This window comes from Sciurus carolinensis, chromosome 2 (assembly GCF_902686445.1).
Source record: "Sciurus carolinensis chromosome 2, mSciCar1.2, whole genome shotgun sequence".
Classification (NCBI taxonomy): domain Eukaryota; kingdom Metazoa; phylum Chordata; class Mammalia; order Rodentia; family Sciuridae; genus Sciurus; species Sciurus carolinensis.
The window spans coordinates 197,493,682-197,519,669 of NC_062214.1; the positions used below are offsets into that span (position 1 = coordinate 197,493,682).

The 25,988-nt window shown below is 48.9% G+C and overlaps 2 protein-coding genes across 4 annotated transcripts in view; one reads left to right on the top strand and one right to left on the bottom strand.

The window, feature by feature from the left end:
* Window positions 1–377: 377 nt before the first annotated feature.
* LOC124976651 (transcription initiation factor TFIID subunit 4-like) lies at window positions 378–1,699 on the bottom strand. Its single transcript, XM_047539420.1, has 3 exons — window positions 812–1,699; window positions 571–720; window positions 378–461 (listed from the first exon to the last, which is right to left on the bottom strand). Exons 1-3 carry the CDS (start codon window positions 1,697–1,699, stop codon window positions 378–380), a joined length of 1,122 nt encoding a protein of 373 aa, XP_047395376.1.
* Traf3 (TNF receptor associated factor 3) overlaps window positions 1,247–25,988 on the top strand; it is a 101,797-nt gene continuing 77,055 nt past the window's right edge. For 2 of the 3 annotated variants that reach the window (XM_047539453.1, XM_047539455.1), the window contains exons 1-2: window positions 1,252–1,467; window positions 1,710–1,813. The gene's annotated coding sequence lies outside the window, so the exon portion shown is untranslated. Of the gene's footprint in view, window positions 1,468–1,709; window positions 1,814–25,988 lie in introns of all 3 variants that reach the window. The other variant, XM_047539454.1, reaches the window with a different exon arrangement.

A 25,988-nucleotide genomic window follows, 5' to 3' on the forward strand; every position in this document is an offset into this window, starting at 1 on the left:
ATGCACCCGGTCGACAGTATGCCAGGACTGTGGTCTGAATAGGGAGGAAGGCCTGGGGGGAATGGGCAAATATGCAGAGGCCTGGGTCCCTGAGCCTTTGAGGTCAAGGTCATTGCAACTTAGGACAGGCAGGAGAGGACTCCCAAGAGACAGTCCATCTGGGGATCTGTGTTTAACGCACAGCCCCAAACTGCATGGGTGGAATGGACGAGGCTGGCCTGTCACCTTGGCATGGTTGCTTGGGGAATCTAGCGTCTCTCCTCCTCTGAGCTAAGAGCTGTGCCCTTGTGGTCCGGATGGGGGAGCCACTGGCAAGGCCCTGCTGCCAGTGGCGCCTAACAAGCACCTGTTGGGCTAATGCAACCAGAGACGTGGGGTCAGCCTATCTGAGATTCTGGAACATTCCACGGGGCAGCCATACGGGGAGATGCTGGACTTCCTGCCTCCACGCACGTGAGCCACTGGAGAAACACAAGATGACTGGCTTAAGCTGGTCACACTGGTCGCAGCACTTATCCTTAAAAGCTTTCCAGAGAAGTGAAGAATGAGAAGTCCATGCTGTTTCCTCACCGTACACTGGTCAATTCCAGTGATGGCCTGGCTCGTTAGCTGGCCTGCAGCCTCCAGGGCCAGGCCCTCACCCAGTCCCATCTTGCCAAACCCCACGAGGCAGTATTGGGGGCTTGGTGGGTCCTCGATGGCTTCGGGGACCGGGGGCCCCTGGAGAAATGGGAGCCCCTGACCCTGGAACTGCCCAGGAGAGGAGTGCCTGGGTGCAAGGTGTCCACCAGGGTTTGGGCAGACTGGCCACCTGTCCACGCCGGACAGAGACACAGCTCCTGGGTGTGGGAGAAGCCCAGGGAGCGCACTCGGCCAGACCCGAGTCCTGCCCGGCGTGGAGTAGCAGGGGCGGGAGTGCTGCGGCACCCCGGGCCGGTGGCCCGCGCGCGCGGGGCCGGTGTCCCGGGGCCGGTGTGCGCGCGTGCGGGCAGCATGCCTTGAGCACGTCTGGCGCGTCTCGGTGGGCGACCCGCGCGTGGGGGCACGTGACACGGAGCAGGCTCGCGCGTGGGGCGGCGCGGGAGCGCGCGCGGCCTGCGCAGCTCCCGACCCGGAAGGCGGGGCGCGGCGGGGGCGGGGCGGGCGGCGCCGTTGCTAAGGCGGGCGGCGGCGAGGGCCCTTGGCAACGGGCGGGGGCGCGCGCGCCGGGCGCGCGCCGGCGGCGGCGGGGATTTCCAGCGCGCGGGAGGAAGTGCCGGCGCGAGGGTGCGTGAGGCGGCGCGGCGCGGCGGCCGCCGCGTGCGCGAGCCGGTCGCGGCGCAGCAGGGACTTTCCAGCCGGCGGCGGCGGCGGCCGCCGGCCCTTCCCCGCCCCCCGCCATGGGGCTGCCCGGGGAGCAGGACGCTGCGGCCGGCGGCGGAGGACGCGCCCGGCGCCCCTGAGCGGCCGGCGGCGGCGCGCCGCGGGGTAAGGGGCGGCGGCGGCGGCGGCTGCTCCCGGCGGGCGGCGGGTCCCGAGCGGCGCAGGCCCTTCCCGCCGCCGCCGCCCGCCGCCCGGGCGCCGCAACTTGGGAAACTTTGTGCGGAGGCCGCGGCCGGGCCGCGCCGCCAGCGCCGGGCAGCGGCGCCAGGCCTCTCCGGCCGCGGCGAGGGCGGTGGGTTTCCTCCGAGCCGTTGCTCAAAAGTTCATACTGAGTCATTCCTCTGCAGATGAATGACTGATTCACAGCCCGAGCTGCGGAGGCCGGCGGCGGGCGGTTCTGGGATCCGGCGCGGGCAGAATGCGCACATTCCACCTCCGATTAACGCCAAAGGTCAGAGCGGGTCCCGGGCGGGAGGGAGGCCAGCCTGCCGGTGGCCGCCCCGGGCGGTGCGCCACGTTCCGCACGGGCCGCGCTGCGGACGCGGCCCTCGCGTGGGGACCTGGAGAGCGGGTTCCGAGAGGACCGCGTCTTGCCCCCGGCCCGGAGCACGAGGGGATGGATGGAGACGAAGTGTGGTGGACGTGCTGTGAATTTTAAGAAGCCGCGGGCTCACGGTCGCTGCCGAGGAGCCGATTTCGTTTCGCGTCTTTGGTGCCGAGCCCCGAGTCGCTTCGGCAGCGAGACGGGGTGTGCGCGCGTGTGCGCCGCTGCTGATGCGTGTGTCGGCGGAGCCGGGACGGCGGCGCGGAGCGGCGCCGCGGCCGCCCCTCATTGACATTCACGGCACGCAGCCGGGCGGGGGCTTTTTTCTTGGCGTTTTCTGTGAGCCCCCCGCGAGGGCCGTGGGGATGCCCCTGCCCGGGACTGGCCAGTGTCTGGACGCCGCATCGGAGCCGCGTGCAGGGCTGGCGGGGCTGGGACCGCGCGCCGGGTGCTCGCGGGGCCTGGGGAATGCTGCAGCGCATGCAGGCAGCCTGGCTCCCGAGGGTGCGCGTCACGGCTCCAGCGAGAGGAAGTGCTGCTCCCCGCCGCCGGGACCTCCCAGTGTGGACAGTGTAGCGTTCGCCCAAAACCGTTTGCCCAGAGCCCAGTACGCCTTATGGGCGTGCAAACTGGAAGATGGCCCGCGAGGCGGGAGAGCCCTGCGAGCGGGGGCTCGGGACCGACCCCGCAGACCCGCCGCGGGTTCCAGCGTCACTAGCGAGAATCAGACCTTATGGTCGCTGAGGGCTAAGATGAAAGGTGTCTCACCCAGACGCCATCTGTTCCAGCTGTCACGGCGAGAAGGCCAGGGACGCAGGGAGAGCTGGCCAGGGAGAATTCCAGCGTCTTTACAAAAGATATGTGAATTTCTCTGTGAGAGGAAAGAAGACCAGTTATTTTCCTTGGATGCAATCCATTCTTTTTGGAGTTAATAAGATGGCCTCAGGCTAAGGCTGCAAAGACGTTCCCCTGGAAGCAGGCAGCGGCAGCGGCAGGTTGGCGCTGATACCTTCGTGCCATTCCCCGATCTGGTGGTGCCTTGGAGAGAGAGTCCTTCGTCTAACTAAACATCTGAACTGCTGCTGTTTCCCCTGCGTTTGGATTTTCTCTAAACACCCTTGCTAGACTTCCTTAGATATTTCAGTGTGCAAGTCAAGGACTTTCTCAGGTATTGCCAGGATACGTATGCTGATGAGCTGAAAGATGAGAGTGATTTATCATTCCTTAAAATCCTTTTTTATGATGCTGAAGCTGTGCCTCAAGAAAGATGAAACTGTCAGTGGTGTTGCAAGCCTGCGCTGGCTCAAGCACACAAAGGAAATTGCATTACATTTGCCCATCTCTATTTTCTCCTCTTGTATAGCAAGATTCTTCAAACAGCAAGTGATCTAACTTATCGAATATTATGCAATAGCTGAATTTCCTCTCAATGGTCACTTCAAGAACTATAAGAAAAGTCTCATGACCAGGACCTCAGTGTCCATTCTGTGAAATCAGGACCCCTTGCATTTTTTGCAAGTGTTCATAAAGGAAGAAAAATGATTTTTTTTTTTTTGCAGGTGGGGGAGTCATAATAATTCACTTCAGGTACAGTCAGAAACCGGAAAGAGAGCTATAGTAAGGAAGAAGGAGGTGAGGCCAGGGGATTGGGAAGCTGACCAGGGAGAGGCAGCTGTGGCCTGAATAGGGGGAAGATGCTTAGGCTTGGGCGGGAGGAATGAGAGTCAGTGAGGGAGACCCAGAGGCCTGCAGGCTAGAGGGCGGTAGAGAGGTAGGTGGGGGGTGGGAGTCTGTGCAGGAGCTAATGAAAAGGAAATTCAGATTCACACAGAAAAGAAAAATAGCAATAATTTGCGTGCTTGTGTAGTTTCTTTATTCATAATTAACAAAAAATAAAAGCGGGACTGGGGCTGTAGCTCAGTGGTAGAGCTCTTGCCTAGCACTGGGTTCGAGCCTCAGCACCACATAAAGATAAATAAAGTTTTGTGTCCATCCACAACGGAAAAAAATTTTTAAAAAATAAAATGACTTTTTTAATTTTTGAAAGCTTTTATTGGCAAAGGTCTGCACAACACTGTTCCAGGAAAGGGTGTAGGAGGGATAGACCAGCGTAGAGAGAAGTCAAGACTTCTACAACTGAGGATCAACCTTCCCCTTTTAAAATGTTTTTGGTGAAACTTCTTGGTCAGTGGGTTAAGCTGGCAGGTAGAGGGGTGTCATGAATGTAGGGGACAGCTGACTTCTGCCCCTCTGGGAGTCGGGTGGGATTCCTGCTGCATTCTGTGTTCCCTGAGATAAGTGCATCAGCTGGGTCTTGGGAATCTTTTTCTCATTTAATTAACACTCAATTAATGTGCCCTGAGTTCCCATAATATTCTAGTTACCATGCTGGAGTGAGTGAGGCACATCATCTGCCTTTACAGGTGTGATTTGCAGAAATCTGGGGCATTTTGGCCCCGTGCATGATAATGGGAGGTGTTAGAGGCCAGCAGATACTGGACTGTGATCCTAGGGCAGGAACCTAGCAGGAAGGGTGAAGAGAAAGGAAAATTCACCATCCTGCACGGAGGGAGCTTTGCCCACCAGGAAGAAACTAGAAGACGGCTATGGTGGCACATGCCTGAAATCCTGATTGTGCAGGAGTCTGAGGCAGGAGGATTGCAAGTTTGAGGCCAACCTTAGCAACTTATCCAGGCCCTATCTCAAAATAAAAATTAAGGAAGGACTGGTGGGGTATAGCTCAGTGCCCTGGGGTTCAATCCCCAGTGCCAGGGGGAAAAAAAATGGAAATCTCTTGACTGGCTAGAGTGGTCGAGGTGGGCTTCTGGGAATATCATTGAGCTGAGCCCAGTGGTAGAAGTCTCTGGCACAGGGGGTCCATCTGGGCTCACTTGTAGACCCTGAGGATGGTGGGAAGAGAATTTGGCCTCCCCACTTTGTTTTGGTAAGATGCTGATAGTGGCTGTCCTTCTCTTCCTTGCCAGTACATGTGTACTGGGGATGTTGTGGGTCAGTGGGTTTTCTTAGGGGCTGCCTCCTGTGCTGCCCTCTGACTCTTACCAGGCCCTTGACCCTGAAGTGCAAGAGGGTCTGGCAGGCTGTGACACTGAAAGGCATGATCTGTGGAGGGGAATGGACAGTGGACCCCAACCTGGGCAGCAGTCCACTGCCCTCCCCACTGTTTTTGTAGGTAGAAAATCTCCAAAAGTGGTGGTGGTTTAAAGGTGTAAAGGGTTAAAAACAAAAAGGCCTTTCTAGTGAGACCATTAGGGTAGAGAAAGGAAATCAGGAGGGAGGAGAGGAGGGCAGAAGCAGTACTGGAGAGTGGAATTATCAAATGATGTGCAGGTACGAATTGGACACAGTGGAAACCACTGTTCTGTCACCCTTCTCCCAAACCTGTCTTCCTTGCTAATACAACCTATATTTCTTTTAAATTGCCAGAAATGAGAAGTTAGGTCTTTTATTTTATTTCATGGTTTACTTTTTTCTAGGATTTGTTCCATGTTAACTTTAGCCATTAAAGAAATTAAATAGAGGCTATTAGGTAATTTTTTTTTTTTTGTACCTAGGATTAAATCCAGGGGCACTTAACCACTGAGCCACCTTCCCAACCCTTTTTAGATATTTTATTTAGAAACAGGGTCTCATTGAGTTTCTTAGGACCTTGCTAAGTTGCTGAGGCTGACTTTAAACTTGTGGTCCTCCTGCCTCAGCCTCCCGAGTTGCTGGGATGACAGGTGTGCACCTCTGTACCCTGCTACTTGGTAATTTCTTATAAGGCTATTCTACCCAGAAAGATTCTGGGATTTGTTGTTCTGATATCCTAATTTCCTTTCTAGTTGAAACATTCTGTGGCAAAACCCAAAAGCATATTTATTAGAAGCTTGCTATCTTTAATTGAAGAGAAAAGCTAAGCCAATTAACCAAACTTGGTAACAGATTTTTTCTTTTTCTTTCTTTCTTTCTTTTTTTTTTTTTTTTTTTAGTATTGGGTATTGAACCCAGGGGTATTTTACCACTGAGCCACATCCCCAGCCCTTTTAATTTTTTATTTTGAGACTGGATCTTGCTAAGTTGCTGAGGCTGACTTTGAACTTGTGGTCCTCCTGCCTCAGCCTCCCAAATTGCTGGGATGACAGGCCTGCACCACTGTGCCTGGCTCTTTTTCTTTCTCATTTTGAGACAGCATTTTGCTAAGTTGCCCAGGTTGACCTGGGACTTGCCATCCTCCTGCTTCAGTTCCCAAACAGGCCTGGCAGGTAATAGAATCTTGAAGGCAGCTGTGGAGTCTGTGATGAATTGTGTGTCCAGAGGATCAGTGTCCCTTAGGCCTGCGTGCATGTGAGGGCCATGGTTTTTGGTAGGCCTCCCTCCTCCTGACTGCCAGGCACATGATTGGGTAAGAGCTTGGTTAGTGTTTGCGTCCAGATTCTGTGGGTTGGGTGTCCATTGCTGTAGTGCTACCTGTGCCTTGGGGTCTGTGTCTGCAGTTGGGCAGGCCTTGAGGGCCTCCTCTGACTTTTCCTGGGGGACAAGCCTCCTGTCCCACTGTTGTTCAGATACATAATGGGGTGCATGATGGGAGGCTCTTTTGCCGCTACAACTGTTAGCTTTCCTGGGTGCTTTTCATGACTTAAAGCTGGAAGGACAGGCACACCTGAGTCCTTCCTTGCCCAACAATGCCCAGAAGTCATAACTGTGCTGGAAATTAAGTTCCCTCATTTTTGGATTAATGTAGTTGCTGTTTTAAACCTTACTAAGGGATGAATTAAGTGTGTAGGTTTCAGAAGGCTTCTCTGTGTGATTTTTCCCTTAATGGGAGTGGGGGCAAGCCTATTAGATTTTATCTTAAAATTTAATGTAGATTTTACCTTGTACTTGGTAATATTTCTGACTGTCTTAACATAGCTGCCAGTCTGTTCGTGCAGTTGATTCTCCAGAAGTTGTGTGGTGCTTCTCCTGGATGCCCATGCGTGGGCATGGTGGAGCTGACAGCTTGGAGGAGCTGAAGTCCTGCCCTCTGTGCTGAACTGGAAGGCAGCTTATGTGGGCCACTTGACCTCTGAGTTGGTGTCCCCGTCTCTAAGATAAGTGTCATTTGTTGTGAACAAGGTGGACAGTGAGGCAGCCTATAGATGTCGACTTTCATAGCATGGTCAACAGATGTGGTAGAGGAAGGACTTCACCATCGCAGAGTGTTAGCAATGTGCCAGAGCTTGTTGGAAGGGACATAGGGTTTCCTGGGAGGCAGTTGGGGCTCGGGGTGTTGGGTCAAGTGACTCTCTCAGTGGGCAGGGCGAGAACTGTTGGCCTAGGCAGTGTGTGTTTTCCCTGGCGTTTTCCATGTTCCCAAGATTGGCCCTAAGGATGCTGTTGACTCTAATTCCGAAGAGGAGTAATTGAGAATTATAGGTTGAGTGTTCTCTCTCTCTTTTTTTTTTTTTTTTTTTTTTTTTTTTTTAATTTTTCTTAGATGTTGGTGGACCTTTATTTTATTCATTAATTTATATGTGGTTCTGAGAATGGAACCCAGTGCCTCGTACTTGCTGCACAAGCGCTCTACCATTGAGCCCCAGTCCCAGCCCAAGGTTGAATGTTCTTAATCCAAAAATCCGTAATCTGAAATGTTGAAAAATATAAACCTTTTTTTCATACTAGAGATTGAACCCAGGGGAGCTGTACCACTGAGCTACATCCCCAGCCCTTTTTATTTTTTATTTTGAGACAGGGTCTTGCTGAATAGCTGAGGTTGTCCTCAAACTTGGCAATCCTCGTAGCTCAGTCTCCTGAGTCCCTGGGGTTATAGGTGTGTGCCCTTGTATCCAGCCAAAATTGAAAACCTATTGAGTACCAGTATGACTCCACAGACGGAAAATTCCACTCCTGACTTGATGTGACTGGTCATAGGCAAGACAGGCACACTGAAAGTGTCATATAGAATTATCTTCAAGTTGTGTGTGAAAGATGTGTATTGGACATAAATGAATTTCATGATTAGACTTAGGTCCCATCCCAAGGTAGCTCATTATGCATATGCAGATATTCCAAAATCCAAAAGTATCAGAAATTTGAAAGACTACTGGTCACAAGCATTTCAGAGAAACGATATTCAACCTGTATTTAGTCAACACAATTTTTTTTTGAGAACTTCCTACATACTGTGAGTTATACTGGTTTCTAAAGCTAAAAGTCAAAGAAGGTGCTTCCTGTCCTCCAGGAGCTTCCATGTCATGACTGAGCCAGAAGAGTAATTTGGTCATAGCACAGTGCAGGGGGTGCCATGACAGGAGGACAGGTGTGGCGGGACTGTTGGGGTGCCACAGTGTGGACCACAGGATCACACAGGATGAGCCTGAGCGAACCTGCAGAAAGGAAGGGAGTGTGGCTGGCTGGAGTCCAAGTCTGAGGGACCATGGTGGCTGTGGTTCAGGGTTGTGGGCACCTGAGCAGGGAGCTGCTCCCCTTGGGGTGCCGTCTGTGGCTGACCTGCCTGTTGTGATGGGAATTGCCCCCCTTGGATGGGAGGGGGCAGGCCTGTTACAGTGTGGGTCATATTTCTCTATAGCTCTATGGACAGTTGAAGCTGCATTACGACCAGTTTCAGATTTTCTTCACATTCGAGACTTTTGGTTTTGCTTTCTGAGGCTCGATTTTAGTTTTGTTCTCGTGGTTTTGAGTAAATTGAACATTGCTCCAGCAGACGTTGTTCGCATAGCGCTTCTCTTCCCGTGTCTTTTTGCCTGTGTTGACTTATTTTTCTAGTCAGTGCCCATTCCTTCTCTTTGGGTTATTTTCTTTTAGCAGCACCTTGTGTTCAGTGTTCCTGAACAAGTCCACTTAGGGGCTGGGTAGCTCAGTGGTGAGTACTTGCCTGGCCTGTGACACCAAGCACCAAGGAAAGTCAGGAAACTTTTACCCTGTGGCTCAGCCTTGCTTGCATCTTACTGAAGAGCAGTCCCTAACTGATTTCCCCTTTCTCTCTCCTGATTTATGTTTAGAGCGAAGTCTAGTAATAATGACAGCATTTAGTCCTCGTGTCTTTACAAGCACGAGGTTGTTGGTGAACATGTTTCTGGAGCCTGGCCACTCTGGTTGCAGCACAGCGCCCGTCCATGGTGGATGTAAGTGTAGCTGCAGACGACTTTGGGTGCAAACCCTTGCCATAGGTGGCGGGAAATGCTGGCATTGGCAGCTCTTCTGCTAGAACCACTGTAAAGCTTTTGAGTGTGAAGCCAGGAAGGGCCGTTGACTGGACAGGTGCGGTGGCTTGTTTCCTGACCATCTGTACCTGCTTCAAGAAGGGCTGTGAATCCTGGGACTCGGTGGGCCCTTGTGGTGGCACAGGGTGGACTGTCCGTTCTTGGGCGGGTTGGCCCTTGCAGTGTGGAGGCAGTGGTAAGGTCACAAGTCCTCCCTGCCTTCTCCATGTTTTGGGATATTCTGGTGCCTCTCAGGTCTCTGGTGTTGGGGTGACAAGGTACTCGAGGTAGGATCACTTTCATTCTTCGTATTTCAGTCTGCCTGAGATGTGCCTAGTAGTAGTGAGGCGAGTTTATGTACAGAACGGGTGAGACCTGCTTTGAATTCTGGTTCTTTCCTTAGCTAACTGTGTTTAGTTACTTATTTTCCCTAAATCTTAATTTCTCAGCTGTGAAAGGGTGAACGTGGCATTCTGGAGACGGATGGTCTGTGATGTGTGGTCAAGGTGGTGCCTGCGTGCTGACCACAGTGAAAAGCACTGTGATCCTTTAAAGAGGGCTGAGCGCTTGCCTAGCGTGCCCGAGGCCCTGAGTTCAAGCCTCAGCACCTCATAAAATTAAATAAAATAAAGGTATTGTGTCCATCTACAACAAAAAATATAAAAAAAAAATAAAAAATAAAGAGAATGGAGAGGACGGAAGTTTCCTGCCAGACCAGCGTTCCTCTCCCCCTCCTGAGCATGTGGTTTCCCACAGGGACAACACGGCTTGTTAGCAAGGCGGGTGTTTGGTGTTTTGGGGAGCACAACTTGGCTTGGAAGGGTGTCTTACTGGCGGACAGTCTTAACACAGGGTAAGATGTCTGAAAGCCAGAATCATAGTACGTATGCAAAGTAAGCTAGGCTAGACATCCCCTCCATAGCTAGATGCCCCCTCCTGTGTGTGTGTGTGTGTTACTGGAACTGAACCCAGGTGCTGTACTCTGAACTATACCCAAAACCCTCTTGATTTCTAATTTTGAGAAACTGGATCTCACTAAGTGCTGAAGCTGACCTCAAACTTGTGATCCTCCTGCCTCAGCCTCCTGAGTTGTTAGGATTACAGGTGTGCACCACTGCACCTGCCTTAAGTCCTTTGTTTTCTTCCATTATTTAACAGGAATAATATTCTCCAAGTTTTTCAGGTCTCTGTTCAGATTTCCCCTCTTTGGAGGGGTCTCCCCTGAACGCTGTTGATTCAGAAGTCCGGGTTGTCATTCACTGATCTTTTACCTTGCTTTTCCTGTGATCTGCTGTCTATCTGGGAACCTCCTACAGCCTGCGACCTTTGGCTCCCTTCACGTAGCGCAGTGTCTTTGGGGCACATCCGAGTTGTAGCATGCCTGTCCAGCCTTTCTGTGCTGCACGGCCCAGGCACGTTTTGCAGCTCGTGAATCCATCCATTCTTCTGGGCACCAGCGTTTGGGTCATTCCACCTTTTTGCTACTGTGAATGGTGCTGCCACAGACACTTGTGAGTCCGTCTCTGAGACGTGTTTTCCTTTCTCCTGAGTATAGACCTCGGAGTGGAATTGCTGATTGTGTGGTGATTCCCTGTTAACTTTATTTGACCAGCAGTTTGCCAGTTTCTGCGCATCCTTGCTAACACTTGTTTCGTTTTTTTCTGATTAAAGCTATCCTAGTGGGTGTGAAGTGGTATCTCATTGTGGTTTTGGTTTATATTTCCTTGATGACCAGTAATACTGAATGTCTTTTTATGTGCTTGCTATCCATTTGTGTGTGTGTGTATAATATAATATATATATATATATATATATATAATTAACTTTTAACAATGTCTGCTCATGTTTTAATTTGGTTGTTTATCTTTTGTTGTTGAGTTTTAAGAGTTCTTTATTTCTTTTGTATAGTAAAACCTTTTTTTTTTTTTGCACTGGGGTTTGAACCCATGGGTGCTTTATTACTGCACTACATCCCAGTCCTTCCTTATTTTGAGACAGGGTCTTCTAAGTTGCCTTGCCTGGCCTGGAAGTTTCGATCCTCCGGCCTCAACCTCCTTAGTATCTGGGTTGATAGGTGTGTGCCACATGCTATCCTTGATAGTAAACCTTTGTTAGATATTACTTGCAAATATTTTCTTCCATTTTGTAGGGGTTTTTGCACATTTTCTTGATAATTTCCTTTGCACAGTTTTTAATTTTAATGAAGTCAAATTTATTTATTTTGTTTCTTGTGCTGTTGGTGTTAAATCTGATAAATCCATTGCCAAATCCCAGGTCATGAAGACTTACCAATATGTTTTTTAGTTTTATGTTTTAATTCTTATATTTAGGTCTTTGGTTTATTTTGAGTTAACGCTTGTGTTTGGACTGAGGTTTTGAGATAACTCTGTGTTTGAACTGAGGTAGGAGTCCCATTTTATTCTTTTGTAGGTGGTCATCCAGTTTTCCCAGTACCATCTTTTCCCACTGAAAGATATTGGTATTCTTGTTGAAATTAAATTGATGTAGATGTGTACATTTATTTTCAGACTCAGTTCTACTTTTATGTCATTACCACACTGCTTTGATTACTCTAGCTTTGTAGTAAGATTTTTTTTTTAATCATTACTGGGGATTGAACCAGGGATGCTGTACTGCTGAACTACATCCCAGTTCTTTTTATTGTTTATCTCGAATCAGGGTCTGACTAAATTGCCAGGCCTGCCTTGAGCTTGAAGTCCTGCTTCAGCCTCCCGAGCAGCTGGGATTACTACCATACCCAGTTATTGTTAAGTTTTGAAGTATAAATTTGAAAGTATTAGTCTTCCCACTTTGTTGCTTTGTTTTCTGTATTGTTTTGGCTGTTTAGTGACCCTTAAAGTTTTGTATGAACTGAAGGGTTAGCTTCTAAAAAGGTCATTCGGATTTTGACAAGGATTGCATTGAATTTGTTGATTGCTTTGGGGAGTTACCATCTTAACAATTAAGTCTTTTAATCGGTGGACAGGGGATGTGTTTCCAGTTATTTATGTCTTGTTTAATTTCTGTCTATTTATATTGTGATGGTGCTCAAGATCAAATCCAGGACCTGCTACATGCTAGGCAAGCATTCTACCATGAGCTACACCCCTGCCCTGTCTTCTTTAATTTCTTTCAGCACTATTATACTTTCAGTGTATAAATCATTCACCGCTGGATAAATTTATTCCTAGGTATTTTGTTCTTGTGGATTCTCCTATAGATGGAATTGTTTTGTTTTCTTTTTGGATTGTTCATGACTGGCATATAGAAACAACTGATTTTTTTGCTTGTTGGTCTTATGCCCTACAACTTCTAATTTTATTTTGAGACACAGTCTCACTAAGTTTGTTAGGACTTTGCCAGATTTTAGATACTGGCCTTAAACTTGACATCCTCCTTGCCTCAGCCTCCTGAGTTGCTGGGATTACAGGCATGTGCTACCACATTTGGTGCTAGTTTTTTTTTTTTTTTTTTTTTTAAATCATAAAGGTTGTTGAATTTTGTTAAGACCTTTTTGTGATTTAAGACGATCACATGAGCCAGGTGCAGTTGCTGGAATTACAGAATTCCAGACTTGGGAAACTGAGGCAGGAGGACCCTAAGTTTAAGGCCTTAGCAACTTGGTGAGACCCTCAGCAGCTGTCTCAAAGTAAAATAAAAATAAAAAGGGCTGAGGATATAGCCCAGTGGTAAAGTGGGTTCAGTCTCAGAAAAAAATTTTTTCCTTCTATTAACGTTCTATATTATAGTGATTGATTTTTGTATGTTGGATCACCTTGCATGATAAATTTCACTTTGTCATGGTATGTAATCCATTAAATGTCCTGCTGGATTGTTTGCCACTGTACTTGTTGAGGATTTTTCGGTTGTGTTCACAAGGAATGTTGGTCTGTAATTTTCTTTTTTTATGGTTTCTTTGATTGTGGTATCAAGATCATTTTGGCTGGGGCCATGGCACATGTCTGTAATTCCAGTGGCCTGGGAGGCTGAGGCAGGAGGATCACACAAGGCCAGCCTCAGCAACTTAGTGAGGCCCTAAGGGACTTAGAGAGAGACCCTATCTCAAAGTAAAAAATAAAAATGACTGGAGATCAGGCTCAGTGGTTAAGCGATCTTGGGTTCAATCCCTGGAAACCCCCCGCCCCCAAAAAAAAAAGTACCACATTTTGACCACATCATGTTTCTTCAGATTTTTGTTACCTGTTCTTTCCTAACTCAGAGCCATACTAGGAGGGTTTCTGAGTAGACGTGCTACTGGTGATACCACATAGCTCTGCACTACCCAGCACCTGTTCATGCTGCAGTTCAGTCTAAGGCCCCAAGCTGCCCCTGATGGCTCAGAGCTGGGGAAAATCAGGGCTGACACTGCCACCATGACCCTGTGTCCTCCAAGAGAGAATCAGGGAGGGAACGCTGCTCCTGGGCAGAAGGGAGAGGTGCCGTTTTCATTTGCTCAGAAGCTGCAGCGTGTTCTGGATAGTGACTGTTGAGTGTCATTGACTTACACCAGAAATCTGTCAGGTCTCCTGGTTCTGAGGGCTGGCTGGCAGTGCCACCTGGGTGAAGCTTCTGTCCACACGGCGCTAACCGAGGTCGCTCACTCAGTGGCATTCACCTGGTGGCTGGACTGGTCTCCAGGATCCAGGTTGGCTGCACTCACCTGCCTGGGTGGTGGAAAGGCCAGGCTCATGGTTCCTTTCCCCACGTGGTCTCAGGGCCTCTGCAGATGGCCTCTTGCATGGTGATGCCAAGACTCCTGGAGAGCGTGTTCCAGGAGAGGGAGTGGAAGCTGCCTGACTCCTAATGCCTGAGCTTGGAAATCAGTGTAGCGTAGTCCTGCCGAGTTCCATTGGTAGAGAAGCCACTGAGCCCTGGAAAGTTTGCTGAGCCCTCCCTCTCAGTGAGGGCGCCCAGACCAAGGCCACCCCGACCCACTAGGTGCAGGGTACTCAGGCTCCAGGTGCCCTTAGTTCTGTCAGATCTGCTTTTGGAATGGAGGACTCACCTGTTGTCTTTTGCCCATTTTCTGTGAGAAAATACATTCAATGCTGCAAAGGAGGAATTTATGAATAAATGTCTATATTGCACCCCTTCGTAAAATGGCAATTGCTATATAAAATGTGTGTCTTATTTGCTTAATCAGCAGTCATGTTCCATCACTCATGTGTCGAGAATTTTCTAAGTACAACTTGGGGTCAATAAATTTTTCTTTCCTGTTAACTGATTTTAAAACTTATTAGAAACCTTCACTTTGATTTTAAGAAGTATTACAGAGTTTAAGTTTATATTTCTCTCTGTTCTTCTGTTTAAAAAGTTTCATTGGCCTGGGGATATAGCTCAGTTGGTAGAGTGCTTGCCTCGCAAGCACAAGGCCCTGGGTTCAATCCCCAGCACCACAAAAAAAAAAAAAAAAGTTTCATTGAGAAAATATTAGTAAGCTTACATATCCTAAATTTTCTTTTCTTCACCTAGAGCCTCCGGGTTAATTTCCTAGAGACTTGTTAAAATACCGTCGTGGCTGTTTTTGTGTAAAAGTGTGGGATATTTGGCGATGTTTGCAGAGGCATGTCTGGATGAGCTCTCATTTTCTGTGACCTCTCTCTTCCCAGCCTGTCTCAGCTGATGGCTGCATACTGTTTGAGCAAGGGGAAAAGCCATGGGGTCCCGGGTGTGGAGGAGGAGTGGATTTAAATAAGGAAACAAGAAGCCGGCCTCTTCAGCACGTTGTGTTGGGGTGAATGAGGTCGCAGGGAGCCCAGCAGCCCTGGCTGTGCAGCCACCCAGCCCTGTGTTTTCCAGGACAGTCACTCCTGGAGCTGGCCTTGGGTGCAGAGTAGGCATGAATGAGGAGCGTGAGTCACTTGAAGTGTTTGATGGGCAGAATGATTGACCACTGTGACTCATGTGGGAACCGCCAGGAGTCCTGTGTGCTCCTGCTGCCCTCCTGTGACTCCTGAGGTCAGGAACTGTGGGTCCACGTGGTCTGAGGTCTTTTGCCACAGCATGTGTGAATATTTTGAAAGGGCTGCCTGTTTCTCACTCTGTCCTGTTTTTTGGAGTTTTATAAATGTCCTGGCTTTTGGCATATTATAGGGATAAAGTAATTGCTGTCTGTCAGCCTCTGGGCATGACTCTTTCAGTACCACGTAGGTTCTTCATTCTCCGTCAGAAATGTGCCACGATAAGGTGACTGATACTGTGATGACCGGCGTGGGGGTGATAAGCCTTGAGGCCTGGGGAGGGGCGACGGACATGAGAGCAGCAGCTGTTCCCAGCCTCTCTCTTGTGTCCTGGTTCTCACAGACCAGGCCTCACCTTGACCAAGGATGAGCTGATAGTGACCCCTGGCCTTTTATTTTGTCCTGGGTTCATAGGAACTGCTTCATGTCCTAGTCGCTCTGCTTGGAGTGGGACATGTGGGGTCTGTTCACCCTGAGGAGCTGTCTGAGCTTGTCTGCAGAAGGGGCCACTTCCCATGGAACCCCTGCATCTCTGGACTCTGCAGTGCTGGGTGCATTCTGTGTGAGCAGAGGCTGGAGAGCAGGGGCATTGGGGCCAGTGACCTCCTCCCTCTGCAGCTCTACAGCGACAGGAGTTGAGGAAGAGACTGGGACAAGTAGCCTAGCCCCCTGTCTTTGAGACCTTGGACAAGTCACTTGGTCTCTTTGAGACCCTCATTTCCTTGCATAGTAGGTATGGAAAACAGAGTCATGGTTATGAAAATAAAACAATGAGCTCACCATAAATCAATTTGCCTTAGAAAGGAAAAATGGTACAGTACTGAAGGGTAACAGAACATATTTTTCAGCCCAGAAAAGAGAAGTCTGGATGTGTCCACCAAACATTTACCCTCTCAGCGTGTATTTATCTATTATGTGCTTGGCTAAGCTTAGGTGCTCAGTATATTTTTGTGTGTTTGTGCTAAGTGTATAAAACAACATTTAAACGAGCCCTGACTAAATTCAGTTTAGTGCAGCAAATCTCAGTAAAGCACTTCATGGATTCTTGGCACGCTGGTTAAGTGCCAAGTGTTTGTATGTATACACGCGTTTGTAAAGTATGTGCACACACAGTGCTAGTCGAGATACTGTGTTCTCCAGAAACCCAGAGTGCGAGATTCAATCTGGAACGTTATGTGTTATGAGGGAGGTAATCGAGCAGAAATTAAAGGGGCAAATGACAGAATGAGTAAGTTGGTAAACTAAAATGTAGGTCAGAAGAGAACTTTTTCTTAGATTACATGAGGAATTTTACCAAATGAGCTTCCCCAGAGAACTGGCGTTAGGGCGGTAACTGGGCTGAGATGGAGGCCTGGCAGAACTGACCTAAGTCTGGGTGTGTGAGACCAGGAGTGATCTTACTGCTGGAAGCAGAATTGAGAGTTGGGTGATACTGTCAGGGCAGATGAGTGTTATGGAAGGTCCCTTGACCGAGGCACTGCAGAGAGTGCACATGGAGGGAGCGGCAACTTTGACAGTGTCACTAGGTGTGGTGGTGCACGCCTGTGATGCTGATTACTCAGGGAGCTGAGGCAGGAGGATTTTAAGTTTGAGGCCAACCTCAGCTATCTAGCGAGACCCTCTCTCAAAATAAAATTTAAAAGGGTGATCAGTGAGGATGTGGCTCAGTGGTAGAGCCCTGCTGGGTTCCCTCCCCAGTACTGCAGAATAAGAAAAGGAAACAGGCGCTCGTTTTCAGCAGCCTGCACGTGGTACTCCACTCGGCAAGTGCCCTCCTCCTGCAGTGCAGCAGCAACCCCGGAGAGGCTCCTTCTCCTCGTCCTCGGCTTCTGCCAGCTGCTGGGCAGCACCACTTCTTGGTCTCCTGTCAGTGTGGTTGTCCACTAGGACTTGGCCTTTAGTGTGGTGAGTCCAGGATTATACTTGTTTTAAGGGAGGGGAAAATTGCTTATGCTGCATAGAGCCCAGATGGTGGGGTGTCTCATGACTGCGGAGGTTCATGATGTTCTGTGGGCATCCCTGGAGCCTCCCAGACCCCTTTGACTAAAGTACAGACTCCAAGCAGGACTCCAGATAGAACTTGGACTGCCTTCTCAGAATCTTTTGTCATTAGCAGTTTAATTCCCTGAATAGTTTTTTTTTTTCCTTTTTTTGGTACTGGGAATTAAATCCAGGAATGCTCTACCACTGAGCTACATTCCCAACCTTTCTTCCTTTTTTAAATTTTTTCTTTTGAGGCAGAGTCCTGCTAAATTTTTGAGACTGACCTGGAACTTGAAATCCTCCTGTCTCAGCCTCCCAAGTTGGTAGGATTACAGGCAAGTTCCATCATGTTCGCCTGGCTCCATTTAATGGTTTTGCGTCAGTGATTCTGAATCCTGGATTCATGAGAACTATCAGAAATAACCATATAAACAGGAGGTCATCCCAGACCATTTCTATCAGTTAAGGCCCCAGAAATGCAGATTTAATAACTTTTTTTTTTTTTTTTTTTTTTTTTTTTTAATTTTGAGACAGAGTCTCACTAAGTCTCACTAAGAAAGAGCCCCCAGGAAGATGATGGGCTTGGCCTGGGCCGGAGCCTCTGGTGTACACAAGATGCATGCTTCTTTGATGCCTAGAAGTACAGGGTCTCAGGCCCTGTGTTTCACCATTGTCTCTGTGAGGTTTCCAGGCCACTGCTGTATTCACGGGAGGCACCGCAGAGCTTTGGTGGGAGGTCACACCCTGTGTCTCTTCCCAGCTTGCTCACAAGCTTGGGGATGTCACTGACCCTGGCAAGTCTGGGGCCCTGGCTTATAAAATGAGTGTGATAATGAAGGCACCCAGTTCCTCATCCCCGATTCTTTTTGTTTGTTTGTTTCATTACATTTTTTTTAGTTATAGATGGACACAATACCTTTATTTTATTTATTTATTTTTGTGTGGTGCTGAGGATCCAACCCAGTGTCTCACATGTGCTAGGCAAGCACTCTGCTGCTGAGCCACAGCCCCAGCCCCCTTAGCCACAATTCTGAACCTAGCACCTCTGAACACAGAATGGTTTCTCTTAGGAGCTTATGCCACTTGACCTGAATGTAGGTGAGGCTGTTGACAGCTTTCTTCCATGTACTGTGAACTGTCTCACTGCAGACTATTGGTTATGTGTTTTCTCGTGGGTACTACCCAGACCACCCAGAGTGTTGTACAGCACACAGTAAATACCACATTTCCTTTCTAGAATCCAAAAAGTTCTCAGTTATGAAACACATGTGGCCTTGGTTTTGGATCAGGGACTGTGGTGCTTGCTGTAAGTGCCAGCTTACAGGTGGGCTGACATGTATCGTGAGAATACGTCAGTATGCACGTAGGACTCCTGGCAGCTGGAGGGTCTCGTAAGCAATTTCGGTGTGTTCACACTTCCCCGCCGGGTCCTCTCTCTTCCCAGTGCTTGTATATTTGTGCGCCAGTCTTTATCCTTCATATAATTGGGTGTTTTCTACACATCAGAAGTGAGTTGCACCTACAGATGGGGCACTCTCATCCCTCTGTGCAGGATGCTGGCAAGGTGTCACAGGAGTGAAGATGTGTGCATGGCATGGACCCTGCGTGCAGAACCTGGGAACTGGTTCTAGAGGGGCACATAGGCACACGAGGCATTTTTAAGAAAACATTTACCAGTGACTGGGGCTGTAGCTCCATGGTTGGGTGCCCGTCGGTGTGTGCGACGATCGAGGCCTGGGGCTTAATTCCCAGCACTGCCAAAAGGGAAGGAAAGAAAAGAGCCTGTTTAATAACAAGGCTCAGAGGTGTGTTAGGTGACTTGCTAGAGGAGGTGGGATTCTTGTGGTGCATGAAAGGGGCCATTTAGAGTTCAAGATGTTGGAAGGCTGGCCCTCACCTCTTGTCATCATTTTCCTTTCCATTCTGATGAGGCATGGTGGGGAGACCCAGAGAGACAATGTGGTGTGGTAGTCAGCCTCTAGAACGGCTGCTCCAGGACCTCTGCATGCAGCACGCTTCTTGCCCCTGAGGAGGTGATGCTGTGAAGGTGGCTACAAACAGTGGAGTGAAAATTTGGACACTCGGTAGGGTTTCCTCATATCTGCCTTTACCAGGGTTCCTCCTCCCACCATGTCCGGATTTTTCCTTTTTGGTGCTGGAGACTAAACCCAGGGCGCTTCACCACTGAGCCATATCCCCAGCCCTTTTTTTTTTTTTCATTTTGAGACAGGGTCTAAGCTGAGTTGCTTAGGGCCTCACTAATTTACTGCAACTGGTCTTGAACTTGTGATCCTCTTTCCTCAGCCTCCCAAGTCTCTGGAATTCACTGATTTTTTCTTTATGAAGATTTGGAATCTTCCGTTCTCTGGTGTATTCTTCAGATTCCTTTTGCTTCAAGTCTCATCATTTTGGCCAAGAAAAAAATTGGGTTTTTCCTTTGAGTAGAAAATAACCCTCCATATGTCCCAGACTTCCTATTGTGTGGCCTCCCTGTGACGAAGGGAGTGGTCTCATGATATCTACTCTCTCACAGGACAGAATACAACATTCTGAGGTAGCTTGTTCTCAATTCCCCATTCTTGTGGTCTCTGTTATCTAAAATTTATATGAATTTCACAATGTGATATATAGTATCTACTAATGTTACAAACCTTTGAAAATATGTGTACTGAAACTGACCCTGCAGGACCAGAAAAAGTACTGTTTATCCCTGTGGTTCCTTTTCAATCCTCCCAGTCTTTGACAAGCACCAAAGTTTTGACCTTCCTAGGGCACAGAAGATGGTGCTTTCTTTAATCTCTTAATTACTGGTCTTCAGTTTCCTTTCCTTTTGGCCCTTTGGGAAGTATTTGCTCTCCATGCATATTTATTGCCCTTTGGTTTAGATAATTTAGATAATTGGCAACTAGTTTTGCTCTCATTATCACAAGTTTTGATCTGGGTTCTGCATCACCAGGCCCATGTCTGGGGTGGAGGGGAGTCTGGAAGGCCGAAAGAGGGAGGCACCAGGGGCTTGCTTTGTGTGTGAGTGTTCTTAGACGGGGGAGGGTTGAGTTAAAACCTCATGTGCTTTGGTAAACTGAAGTGAGCTTCTGATACCAAACAAGCAAGTTGTTTAAAGTGTGTTTTATTTTTTATTTTTATTTTTGGTACTGGAGGTCAAATCCAGGGGTGCTTAACCACTGAGTATATCCCCAGCCCTTTCTATTTTTTTATTTTGAAACAGGGTCTCTGTAAGTTGCTTAGGGCCTCACTAAGTTCCTGAGGCTGGCCTGGAACCTGTGATCCTCCTGCCTCAGCCTCCAGAGTCACTGGGCTTGCAGGCATGGGCCACCATGCCTGCCTAAAGTGTGCAAGTTATTGACTCTTCTGAGAGAGTGGCATTCATGAGAACAGTGACAGGTGGAAGAGAGTGTCCAGAAGACCATTCTTGCTCCTGGTCTGTGGACTCCTGGGTGCCCAAGCCCTTAAGCAGAGATTTACCACCTACTGCACACTGCGCCCCCACCCGCAGGATGCCTGGCTGAAGCCATACCTGCCTGCAGCTTCTGTTGGATTCTCCTCCCAGCTGATGATCAGGGAGGTGCCACGGAGCCCCTGCATTCAGCCAGCTCTGATTCCACCCAGTCTCACCTGTGGAGAGAGTAGTTTCCAGGAGCAGGTTGTCCTGTGTGTCTGCCCTGAAGGGCAGTGGCCAGCCAGGTGGTTACTTAGGGACTTGATCCTTGGAAGTGTAGAGGCTGGAGCCCGTGGCAGCCCTCCACTGCTCTTGCACTTAGACCTGCCCTCCAGAGAAAACACCAGCATTCCTTGATGTCATGGTTGCTACCTCGCCAGGGTAATGCAGATGTGTACATACTGTGCCTTTTCAGGCTGGTTGTCTTAAAAGGACATTTAAAATTTACTGTGTTGATCCTGTTGCTGTGGTTACATTTGTACAAAAGACCCCCTGGTCTAGGGCAGTGATTCTTATGGGGGCAGGGGCAGTCTGCTCTAGGGAGTACGTGGCAGTGCCTGGGGACTTCGTGAAGCCAAGGGTGGGGATGTCCCCGGCCGTGAGGGAGAAGCCAGGGGTGCTGCATAGCACCCCAGCAGAGTTGTATCTACTAACCCAAAATGTCAGTAGTGACAGTGCTGAGAAAACTTGTTCCAGAACTTGTGCAAATGTCTAGTGAATGTAAGACTATTTAATGGTTTTATAAGGTCAAATGCTTGCCTCAGAAATTTGGTCTTTGGTCATAAATGAGATCTTCAGAATTGACATTTTTAATACTGTGAGTCTACTTGGAATATGTGTTAAAATGAGCAGGGGGACTGGGAACTGGGAGGTTAGAGTGCCAGGGACAGAAGCCCACATGTCCATCAAGCCAGTCTGAATAAACCCTTTCTAAGATTCTATAATGCACAGCAAAACTTTGGTTAACAGAATGGGAATTTTTGAGTAGGTGCCATTAGAGAAATAAAATAATTTTCCAACTGTGGTTCCCGAGTTCCCCAAGTTTATGTCTTTAACTGGTACTTCTCTTTGAGCTTTGGTATTGGGTTGTGTATTATTTAATTACTACTGATTGAGCCCTTGGTATGTGTCAGGCACCACCCTGAGTGCCCGATTATGCAGGAAGCCGTGTGGGTAGCTCCCCACTGTCATGAAGCCTGGGTTCCAACACAGGGCCTGAGAACAGGAAATCCACTGCTGATTCCAGAAGAGTAGAGGGGATTGGTGGGACTGGGGTCAGGTCAGGAGTGGAGCACTGCACATATCTGGTCTGAGAGGAGCTAGCAGACCAGGACCTGCTGGAGAAGAAGGTGACCAGGCCAAGTGGCCACCTGGTGTTTCCACTTGATCTTCCCCTAGAACTTTGTCCAGGTGCCTCACAGTAGGTCCCTGGTGCTCAGCTTTGTGTCTTGCATTGTTTTCATCTCCCAGGCCCCAGCCCAGGCCTGCCCTCTTGCTGATGCTGGTGCCCCCACCTGGTCTCCCCTGCACTGCCCGTCCCTTTTTGTTCCCTTCAGCCCAGAAGGCTGGGTCTCCTGAGGGACGCGTGCCTGTCTGCCCTTCCTGTCTTCACCCGTTAATGATTCCTGCTGCCCAGTTTCCTGCATGTGCCCCTCAGGCCCCCAGTGCTGTGTCCCTTTCTGTTGGCCTCTTCAGAGAAGAAACCTCTCACCTGTGTGGCCTTTGGTGAGGAGGGGGAGTGCGTGATTCACGGGGACCCACCCTGCTTCCTGCGAGCTGGGGTTTTTGTGTAGGGGATTTTTGTGTCAGTTATTTTTTTCCTCACCTTTTGGAGTATGAATAGAACTGAGGCTGAGTGGCAAGTGCGGAGCGGTGACCGCACCCCAGGGAGCCCTCCGTCCCAGAGCTGGCTCCGATGTGCCTCCTGTCTTCAGGGAGCACAAGAGAAAGCTTCTGAAGTGTAGCATGGAGGACACTGCAGGAGAGGCAGGGGGCGGGCACAGTCACTCCAGCACGGGGATGAGCCTGGCTCCAGTCAGGGCGGTGTGCACAGTCCTGCCAGCCCTGGGGCGTCTGTGTTGGGAGGGAGTGCGGGCCAGCACTTGGAAGAATGGAGGAAGGATGAGGAGCATCTGTAAATTTCCAGGTGGAAAGTGAAAGTAGAAGAAGCAAACCAGGTGTTAGAGGGGACCTTTGAGGGAAAGAACTGTCTGAGACATTATTTAAGATGACTTGCTGGTGACAGTAACTTCCAAATTGGTCTAGAAGGTGGGTGCTGGGTGGAGATCCATTTTCTAAGAAGTAAGGAGCTAAAAATGTAGAGGGTGCATTTTCCTTCTAAGGAAAAATACATCCTGAGTCTAAGGGCTGATTGTGTTACTAGAAAAATTTTAATCTTTTGATCATTTTGAGCTTGTTGATAAGATTGACTTTAAAAAAATCTGGGAACTGGGTGTATACCAAATGAGGATTATTTTTAAGCTTTATAATAAAATCTTTGACAGCATAGTATTTTAAAAACCATGTGATAAAGAGCAGATCTTTGAAGGAAACTCGGTTTCAAAGCTCAGAAGTTCATCTAGTTGAAATTAAACTGAGGAGGTTCACGCCAGGGGACTCTAGGCTGTCTTGAGGTGCCCCAAAGCACCTTAGAGGTCTGAGTAAGCACTTTAACATTTAACATGCACCATTGAAAAGCCATCCATTTAAAAGATCGGAGGACTAGAGAACTCTGTACTGGTATGATTTACTAGGTGATGTTGGACTAGAAAGAGATTTTCTTGCCTTGAAAGAACACAACCTCCCCGGGGTGGGGTGGGGCAGGGCAGACATGCAGGTGAAGGCTGTGCGAGGCCAGGCCGAGGAGGCAGGGGGCAGAGTAGCAGTATGAGTAATCCTGTTGTAGCAGGCAGAAATGTCATCAGATGGGACGTGGAGCCCCGTGTAGGAGTAGTGGTGTCTAACACAGGCTGGTGATCTGTAGGTTCTTCTGTTTTTAAAGGATTGTAAAAATAAGCAAAGAAGAATATGTGACAAAGACCGTGTGTGACTCGCGAAGCCTGAGATGTTTACTATCTAGCCCCTTACAGAAACAGTTTGCCAACCCTTGACTTAAAGGGTCAGGGAACACCTTATGACAACACAACCCCTAGCCTTTGAGCAGGAGTTCTGTAAAAGGACTGTGGGGCAGGGAGGGAAGGTTATCCATCGTGGCCCGTCTGGGTGCCACTGTGAACCCAGTACTGGAGTGGCAAACTTCAGACGCGTCTGGATGTAAGAGCATTTGTGTCACAATTAGAGTTGATTGTGAGACGTGAAATAGCATTTGTCTTTTCCTTTTCCTTCTGGTGCTGGGGATGGAGCCCAGGGTGCCTGCCACTGGGCCACCTCCTCAGCCCTTTTAGTTTTCTTTTTGAGATAGGGTCTCACTAAGTTGCTAGGGCCTTAACCAGGTCAGCCAGGCTGGCCTTGGACTTGTGATGCCTCAACCTCCCAAGTTGCTGGGATGACAGGCATGGCCGCTGCATGCAGCTAGCATTCCGGGATTTTTGTTTGTTTGTTTCCCCCTTTTTTTCCTGAGACATGCTGTCCTGAATTTGTGAGGTAAGTTTTTTTCAGAAGCAATTGAATTGCTTAACTGGCCTTGTCTGTGGTAGATCCAGTTTCTGCTTTAAGGCTAAAGATTTGCTGATGTGCTTATACTGGTGGTTCACATTTTCTGATTAGCAACAGACAAGTTTTGGAGTGCAGTGATCTCAGAAACTGAGGAGCTCGAGAAAACCTTGAGCAGGGAGTCGTTCTTGGTGAAGTCTGTGACTGTGCTTGGGCTGCTCACTGTTGCTTGGAGAATGTCAGGGTCAGGCCTGTCTTAGAATCGGCCTTCCTGGGAGTGGGCGTGTTCTTTCAAGAGATCCCTGACTCTGGTGGACAGTCTGGATCCCAGTGACCACCTCTCAGGGCAGAACTTCTACAGTCACTTACTTCAAGAGGCCATTCTTGCTGGATGTGGTGCGTACCTATAATCCCAGCAACTTGGAGGCTTCCCGAGGGCCACAAGACCCCATCCCAGGCTTCAGTGTCCTAGAAAAGTTGTGTGTACGTGTGTTTTGATGCCTTTTCATTTTCAGAAAAAATCCAGTGTGTTCAGGATTGAATATTTAGAAAATGCAGATATCTTCTTTGTCTCATCACTGTCATGTCATTTGTCTCTTGGGGGACACAATTTTTTTACAAAAATGGGAACACAAATGCATTTTAGTTTTTAAGACCACCCTTTTAAATTAAAAAAGCAATAGCCACTCAGTTGTAGGAAAAACTTTTTAATAGGCAAATCCACAGATGATAGAGACAAATACTTAAAGTTGTCCCCGCCAAGGTGTCACCATCCCCGGAGAACTGGTTCCAGGATCCCTCGGACACCAGAGTGCACAGATGCTCAGGTTCCTGGTGTGGAATGGGCCTGCCTGGGTCCTCCCTGAACACCCTCCTGTGCTCCTGACTCACCTGGCTCGCTTGGACACCTGTTCAGTATACATGCTGCTAATTAGTAGGTGTTATGCTTTCTTGCTCAGGACCTAATGACAAGGGAAGAAGTCTACATACTCAGTGTAGATGGTTGGACCCTTGGTGTGGGACATGCAGACTCAGAGGGCTGGCTGTACCAGGGAGCCATCACACTGTCCTTGGGGTATACATGTCTATTATCAGTCAGCCTCTGTGGAGCAGATCTGTAATCCCAGAAACTCCAGCGACTGAGGCGGGAGGATCCAAGTTCCACACCAGCCTTGGCAACTTAGTAAGGCCTGACTCAGAAAATAAAAAGAGCTGGGGATGTGACTTGTGGTAAAGTGCCCCTGGGTTCAATTCCCGGTACCACAGAAAACAAACAAAACAAAAAATGACTTTGAGATATAATTCAGATCTAAAGTCCACCATTTAAAAGTATACAGTTGAGAGGTTTTTAGTGTATTTAAGAGTTTTGCAGCCATCCCCACAGATTTGAGAACATTTTCACTTCACAAAAAGAAACTCACTAGTTGTTGGCCTTGGCTCCCCTCCTGCCTCCAGCTGTGGGCAGCAGTGGGCAGTAGTGGTCCCTTTTGTGCCTGGCCACTTACTGTTTCTAGGGATTTCACGCGGGTGGAGTCCCACATTCCCTCGGTTTCTGGCTTCCGTCACGCAGTGTGGTGCTTTCAGTGCCAACCATGTGTCTGGGGTCCCCTCACCCCTTCTCCAGGAGGAGCTCCGCCACCGCGTGGAGCGTGTGGGCAGCACTGGGCTTTGCTCGCTTGTCAGCCCCAGGCATTGCATTTTCTCCCCCTTCTGGCTTTTTAAAATTTTGAGACAGGGCGTGACAGAGTTGCTGAGGCAGCTTTGAACTTGAGATCCTCTGCCTCAGCCTCTGGAGTGGCTGGGATTACAGGTGTGTGCCCCACGCCTGGCTCCTTTTGCTTTTTGAAGTGGCTGCTCGATCAGCACCC

Coding starts and splice junctions, on each gene's coding strand:
- LOC124976651 (XM_047539420.1), bottom strand. CDS start 1,699: ATGACTCAGTATGAACTTTTGAGCAACGGCTCGGAGGAAACCCACCGC. Junction 721..811: donor TCTCTGTCCGGCGTGGACAG/GTGGCCAGTCTG, acceptor CCATTTCTCCAG/GGGCCCCCGGTCCCCGAAGC. Junction 462..570: donor CTGGAATTGACCAGTGTACG/GTGAGGAAACAG, acceptor GTGTTTCTCCAG/TGGCTCACGTGCGTGGAGGC.